At 36.3% G+C, this 7,181-nt stretch overlaps 3 protein-coding genes across 4 annotated transcripts in view; all 3 read right to left on the bottom strand.

Moving 5' to 3' along the window:
• LOC109131247 lies at positions 1,322–2,011 on the bottom strand. Its single transcript, XM_019241948.1, has one exon. The coding sequence runs from the start codon at positions 2,009–2,011 to the stop codon at positions 1,322–1,324; it is 690 nt and encodes a 229-aa protein (XP_019097493.1).
• On the bottom strand, positions 2,279–3,127 carry LOC104771660. Its single transcript, XM_010496230.2, has 2 exons — positions 2,976–3,127; positions 2,279–2,888 (listed from the first exon to the last, which is right to left on the bottom strand). The coding sequence occupies exons 1-2, from the start codon at positions 3,091–3,093 to the stop codon at positions 2,359–2,361; spliced, it is 648 nt and encodes a 215-aa protein (XP_010494532.1). The 5' UTR covers positions 3,094–3,127; the 3' UTR covers positions 2,279–2,358.
• The window catches only part of LOC104771661 (copper-transporting ATPase RAN1), a 5,401-nt gene continuing 2,706 nt past the window's right edge, over positions 4,487–7,181 (bottom strand). The window contains exons 4-10 of one of the 2 annotated variants that reach the window (XM_010496231.1): positions 7,054–7,169; positions 6,576–6,901; positions 6,397–6,455; positions 5,963–6,305; positions 5,678–5,872; positions 5,324–5,581; positions 4,487–5,219 (exon numbers count right to left, since the gene is read on the bottom strand). In XM_010496231.1, the coding sequence (XP_010494533.1) occupies positions 4,743–5,219; positions 5,324–5,581; positions 5,678–5,872; positions 5,963–6,305; positions 6,397–6,455; positions 6,576–6,901; positions 7,054–7,169 (1,774 nt within the window). In that variant the 3' untranslated portion in view covers positions 4,487–4,742. The remainder of the gene's footprint in view (positions 5,220–5,323; positions 5,582–5,677; positions 5,873–5,962; positions 6,306–6,396; positions 6,456–6,575; positions 6,902–7,053; positions 7,170–7,181) is intronic. The other variant, XM_010496232.1, reaches the window with a different exon arrangement.

Here is a 7,181-nt window from a genome sequence, read left to right on the forward strand (position 1 = left end):
GCTTTTTAAGTGATTTTACACTTTTTAAATCATCTATTGAAAAGGTTTTTTCATAAGAGAGAAAAATTTTGATGTTCGAAGGCTTCTATGTTGTAAGCGCTGTGTAACTTCAGATCGTAATGTACGGTAAACTTGGATAATGATTGAAACGTCCAGAAGTACATTTTTTTTAAATAGTATTTTGATCATTCTCTTAAGCCTAGAGTTGCATGAAATCCCTTCTAAGATATGACAATCACAGTTTTCTCTCTTATACTAGGCTAAGATACAAGAGAAACAAATAAAGATTTTGTGTTTTGTTTTTTTGTTTATCACCAAAGTTTTTCTCAATCTTTGATTTTTGTGAATCTTATTTTTCTCTCTCGCTTTCTCATGTTTTCTTACTATGTTTTTGATGTGGAGAAACAGAGTATTTATAATGTTCGATCGTTTCATAGTACGTTTGCAACCGTACAATTAAACAATGTAACCATTTACCAAAAGCTGTGATGGTTAGTGAAATAACTGTTGATTAACATTTCTCCCTCATTTAAGTTTAATCTTTAGGTTAATTAGTTCTGATTTTCCAGTTCCCAAGCATATCCTGAAAGGTTATGTAACTTTACTTAAGAACCATTGATCAATCACTCAAAGTCTCAAACTGATAAAAGATCAATCAAAGATGAAAACATTATAAGAGAACAACATACCATGAAAGGATTGACTTGTAATGATTTAGCAACCAAGAGGGTTATTTGTACCATTCAGGTTCGTATACAAATGTCACTCGTTCCCCCCATGGCTTATTTGTAACCTACAAAGCCCTCTAATTATCAGAACAGAGGAGACAAAACATATATATTATAAATGTACCTGAGCAATGCATTTGCTTAAGCGTTTACTTGATCCATTCAAGTCGTAGCAGTAGTACAAACTCAGGGGGTTTTGTTCATATCCAACGCTTGGTGGTATTGTCAATAGATAACTGCATGCAAAGTTACAGATTCATCAACATTATTTCTTCAATCACAATTACAGTTTCTGAAATGATAAAACACTCACAACTAAACTGTTTCAGACCAAAAGCTCGAGATGCAATCGATAAAAAATATTAAAAAATCAATTAATATAACTAATATATCACACCATACATTCATACTCATATATAATTTGCTTGACTAAGTCGTAAGACGCTCCGTTGTCGATTTAGTACATACGAAGGTGAGTCATTTCTTTTTTTTTAAATCTAATGTTAAATTATATTTAAAAGAAAAATAAACGTTTTTACAAAGCGTGGATATAAATTGTTTCAAAACATTTCAAAAACAAGATAGCTTTAAACTTAATTGAATCTTGCTTCAAACCATAGCTGGATGCTAGAACCGCCATCATCCTTGATTGAGCTCAGGCGGTTTCGAATGTTCTTATCAATGAAGGTGACAAGCTTCAAAACCATGGAAGGTGTTTCACCATGGTGCTGTTCATTCCGCTCTCGCCAAAGTGAATGTATCGTATTCTGGAAGACATAACCCACAACTAACCTCCGTTTCTTGGCCAAAACAGAACCTATAAGCAGTGACATGACTTCTTGCCAGCGGTTTGTGAAGTTTCCAGCGAGAAACTTCTTCATTAGTGCCTCCCAGACCTGCGATGAATAGGGACATTGGAAGAATAGGTGTTCTCTGGATTCCATGGGATAACCACAGAAAATACAACCTGTGTTAGCCGAGTGGTGCCAGTGCTGCATCCTTTCTCCGGTTGCAATCCTGTTTTTGACCACTAGCCAAGTGATAAATGCGTATTTGGGGGTAGCATGTGGGAACCAAATTCCTTTGTGTTCCTCCATTATGGGACGGTGTACTCGGAGAAGCTGCCAAGTAGCCTTCGTCGAGAACTGTGCCTGATAAACACCCTCCTTGCATTGCCAAAGAGATACGTCAGAATCTGCAGATGCTCTTGTAAGTCGATATCTTTGGATTTCATCTTCTACAGAACGGAACAAAGCAAGTCTATGTGTCCGCTGTCGAGGCATAGCTAACACGTCAGCCACCGTAGCAGGTGAGTCATTTCATGTTCATCTTTTTTGTATTTTCTTTGCAATCGTGATTTATTGTAATGTAGTTTGTCATAATCACATCTTAAATGAGAAAATGAAGAGTTCTGAAACAATCTCAAGAAAATCGAGTTATGAAGAAATTGTTTTACAAGAGTTATTTATACATATATTGGGAAAAAAAAAAATCACATGAATATATTATAAGTTTATAACATAAATGTAGCAATAAGAATTTTTCCTAATTAATGTTTCACTATCATCATATTCATATATCATACATGATAATGTTTTATAATCTGTAAAAATAAATAAATCATATAAAATCATATGTCGAGATCTTTCATCAAAAACTCCTCCACCATTACGGCGTCAAGGTAAAACTCATCACAATCCATAGTAATCAATCCATCAAAGCTACTATTTTCCAAGTATTCCCTCATAAGATCATCATCATCATCATGAGCATAATTATCATCACACCCACCATAACCCTCAGAGTCATCACTTAGTTGACCCATCTCACACGACGCCGCCGTCTGCTTACCTTCCCATTCACAGGTCCCGTGACTCTCCCTGGCCACCACCTGCATATCAATGGCATAATCTTGGTTTTGGACATCACCGGAGCTCGGAAAAATGACTTCTGTAGAAACCGAAGCCGGCGACCTGAAATCTAACGTCACCGGACCTTTTCTTCCGACAGATACATCAATGCCGGAAGAACGTCCGGTGAATCTTTGAACTATGTCTCGGAAATTGCTAGGGTTTGCGTTGAGGAGTGTCGTGTGCATATTTCTCTTAGATGATTTATTATAAGACCGGCTTCTATTATGTTTTGATGCATTGGAACATACTTCAATAGAAGAAAGAAATTAAAATAAGTTAAACTTTTAATAGGTCAAATATGTACATTTAGTAGAAAAAAATGAATATAACTTACAAATAATTTGAGATGACTCTGATTCTGTAATCGCCATGTTATACATCTGGGCTTCACCAGTTTTGATAGAAGGATCATAGTGTAGTAAACATTGGTTTGGTCTAAAGTTATTATTCATTTTTGTGTGTGTGTGTGTGTGTGTGTGTTTTGTTTTTTCGGTCGTGTCTTAGCTTGCAGAGACGCTAAAGCTGAGTGCCTGGTTCATTTATATGTGGAGGTATAGAGATAGAGGTCGATCGTAGCTAGATTTGACTTTTACGATAGTTTTTAAAATTATTTGCATTAATTTCTATAGCTTACACTGATCATCAATATGAAGGCTTCTTGACCACATGTATATAGAAACAATCCGCGTTCAGTCTTGGTTTTATCCTATATCATTATCATGTATTACTTTATACAGAGATATAGTGTCAGAAACCGTAAATTGTAATCGCTTTACCATAGTGTATGACTATTGTCAAAATATTGCAAATTTCGAATATGATTAAATAATTCAAACTAATCAAGCGTTTCAGTCGATACAATAATCTTGAACACATGTTATGATCTCTTTATTAAATTTTGTAGTTAAAACAATCCAAACAATATTTTCTTCGATCGAATAAAATAATCATAAGTGCGTACAACACATATCATAATCTAATATATAGTTACATAGATCATCCTCTACTTTGTAAATACGTATGATACATTGATACGTGTGTATATGCCCTAGCGATGTTTATACAAATATAAGTTTTGGATGTAGATTTTTTTCGAGGAAGCAACCAGCACGTGATGACAACATCAATGATGATCTCCTGGAAGACTTAACTAACTTAAGATGCTCTCTCTTGGATAAACCGTGTCTTTGGCTCTTTTACGGGTCAATACATATATACAATTAAGTTTAGTCAATACATATATACAATTAAGTAAACTAAACTTAATTGCAAAGTATGTTCTAGGTAGTAATATGTAAGAAAAATACAAAAACGACTATTTGGTTGTATAGGCTTGTATTGTATTCATTGTCAACGAAAGAAGAAGTGAGTATTTCACTTTAAAATGTTGTTAGGGGCACAGGCACTCTTACGTATACTATTATTACATACAACTATATAAGTAACTAACGTTGTTACCGATAATAGTTATACACACTTATTTAATAAGAATACATAGAACTATGTGTTTTTAGCTGTCATATACATATTAGCTAAATCAGCGGTGGGATCTATATATAAACGTGGCGGTGGTTTATGTGACGAAATCTTTTATTCCACAGCGCATCCGTGATTTTGTTCTGTAGAAGAGATGATAGAAATGAATATTTTATTGGACAAAAAAATGAATAATTTAAAAGTTCAATTATATGCTAAAACATTTTAATTAATTATAAACAGCACGTTTCTTAGAACTGTATCATTTAAAATGTATCATACCTGCCATTTTTGCAATAAAATTTGGGTTGATAAAATATTGTTTTAGTTCTTTTTTCTTAGTAGTGAAAAAAACTAAAATTAGTCACATTAGAAAGACTTTCACTATTTTACATTAATCGAGCACAAGCATCGAAATCATTCTTTTTACAACAAAGGCCGAGAGGAGAAATGTTCTTACATACAGAAATAAGAAACCAACCAACCTCTCAAGACCAATACATTGTTGTTACATGATTACAACAACAACAAACAACAGTAAAAAAAAAAAGTAAATACAAATTATTTTCAAAACAAAAACTAGTCAAAGTCACTCCAATGCAAGGAAGAAAGGACTTTTTTCTTTTTACTCCTTGGTGAATTCCAAAATAGTGGTAAGTCTTGGCTTCTTGTATCTTCTAAGAAGCAAAGAAGAGCAAACAACACTAACCGAAGATAAAGCCATACATGCTCCGGCTGCCCAAGGCGGCATTTGCACCCGCAGAACCGGGAAGAACACTCCTGCTGCTACTGGGATTGACACTACATTGTAGGCCATGGCGAAAACGTAATTTAATCTGATTCGTGTTAGGGTTTTTCGGGAGAGATCGATGGCTGTTATAACGTCTTCTAAGTTGTTTCTCATCAGAACGTAATCTGCTGCTTCAATCGCTACATCTGTTCCTGCTCCAATTGCCATTCCCACGTCGGCAGCGGCTAGTGCGGGAGAGTCATTGATTCCATCTCCAACCATTGCTACCGTGCTTCCGTCCTTTTGCAGTGAACGGATAACTTCAGCTTTTCCTGCTGGCATTACTTCCGCTCTCACATCTTTGATACCAACCTGCACTCATGCCACCAAAAGACTGTCATTTACTAAACAGGAATGGAACCCTAACAACTTAATGGCCAAACCTAATCCCAGAGATTGTGAATTGGGATTCTAACCTCTTTGGCGACTGCTCTTGCTGTTCTCCAGTTATCACCTGTAACCATTATTGGTTGAACACCCATTCTAAGGAGACCTTCGACAACCACAGCGGCTTCTCGCTTTAGAGGATCCGCGATTCCCAGCACACCTACTAATTCACCGTTATAGGCTACAATGACTCCTGTCTTTGCGTTTTCTTCAAGATCTTCAACAAACTTCTCGACGTGGTCTGGGATGGTTATGGCATTTTCTGACATAAGTTTACGGTTTCCCACCTGATTAAAGAGAATTAAAAAAAAAACGTTCATTAAGTTGCGAGAGCAGGACCAAAAGCATAAAGTTGTGTATATATTATGGAATAAAATCCCAACCAGAATCATCTTCTCATTGACTAAGCACTGAATTCCTTTTCCGGGAAGAGCAGAGAAATCCGAGGTGTTAAGTAACCATCCAGAGTTTTGCAAATCTTTGTTACTTGTTTCGACGTCTTCAGTGGGTTCATCAAAGAAGTGGAAATGCCGAGCATATGCAACTATAGCTTTTGCCAATGGGTGTTCACTGCTAGCCTAAGGAAATTAAGAGACAACATGAAAAGCTTCAGTAACAGTTTAAATATCATACCAATCCAAGAAGCTAAGAAAGAAGATGTATCTTACCTCAGCAGAAGCAACAAGTGTGAGGAATTCTCCACGGTCCATCTCTGAGAAGACTTTTGCGGTTGTCACAGTAGCTTTCCCTTGAGTTAAGGTGCCTGTTTTGTCAAATATTACGTACTTCACTTTGTGAGCTTTCTCCAATGCATCACCTCCTTTAATCAATACACCATTGGTTGCTCCAACTCCTGTTGCCACCATAACTGCGGTCGGTGTTGCCAAGCCGAGTGCACAAGGACAAGCAATTACCACAACGGATATTGAGAACATAAGCGAGAAAACAAAGTGAGTTCCGTTTTTCGGCAGCCATTCGTCTGGGTAAGCTCCAACAGCTCCACCAATTGACCTACAAAATCATTTGATTCTAGAATTAGAACACACTAATCCCATGTGTTTCGTTGTCAGAGAATAGTTAAAGCTAAGGTACTAGATCTCACCAGCCTATTAAGGTGAACAATGCCAAAGTAATCACTACCGGGACAAAAATACTTGCAACCTGAAAAGTGGACAAGCCAGGGTAAATTTATTTCACTGTTAATGACTATATCACAAAGGAGCAAGTGATAATACCAATGTATGAAAGAATTATTAGAATGTTTTCTATAGTAATATTTACATAATCCGCAAATTTCTGGATAGGAGCTTTAGACATTTGGGCTGTCTCGACCAAACTAATAATCTGGCTCAGAACTGCATCAGATCCCACTTTTGTAGCTTTCATGTGAAGAGCACCATGCATATTAATAGTTCCCCCGATTACTGGTGAATCAACCTCTTTTGATACAGGAACTGATTCACCAGTCACCATACTTTCGTTGACGTAACTTGAACCCCACACCACAACACCATCTGCTGGGATCTTTGAACCAGGATGAACTTTTAATGTATCACCAGGCTGAATCAATAATGCATCTATCTCTCTTTCCCCTACAAGCTTTCCTCCTATAAAGTGGAAGAAAAAAATGGAACTCAACTTAAGCAAAGTAGTATAGTTGAGCTTTATTTTTTGATAGAACTCAATATTATTTTGATAAACGATCCTCATTGGAAGCATGTCAATGCAATAATCATTATAGCGTAGGACAAGTAAGTACCTTTGCCTTCGATTAGTAAAATGGCTGTTGCTGGCGTAAGTTGTACTAGTTTCTTCATAGCATCCGAGGTTTTCCCCTTTGCAAGAGATTCCAAATATTTTCCCAGCAAGACAAATGTTATAAGCATG

Source organism: Camelina sativa, chromosome 20 (genome assembly GCF_000633955.1).
Source record: "Camelina sativa cultivar DH55 chromosome 20, Cs, whole genome shotgun sequence".
Lineage (NCBI taxonomy): Eukaryota > Viridiplantae > Streptophyta > Magnoliopsida > Brassicales > Brassicaceae > Camelina > Camelina sativa.

Bases quoted from the DNA above. Each gene is read 5' to 3' on its own strand.
- LOC109131247 (XM_019241948.1), bottom strand. From the start codon at position 2,011: ATGCCTCGACAGCGGACACATAGACTTGCTTTGTTCCGTTCTGTAGAA.
- LOC104771660 (XM_010496230.2), bottom strand. From the start codon at position 3,093: ATGAATAATAACTTTAGACCAAACCAATGTTTACTACACTATGATCCT. The intron at 2,889-2,975 runs GTAAGTTATATT...CTTCTATTGAAG, and splicing joins AGAGTCATCTCAAATTATTT to TATGTTCCAATGCATCAAAA.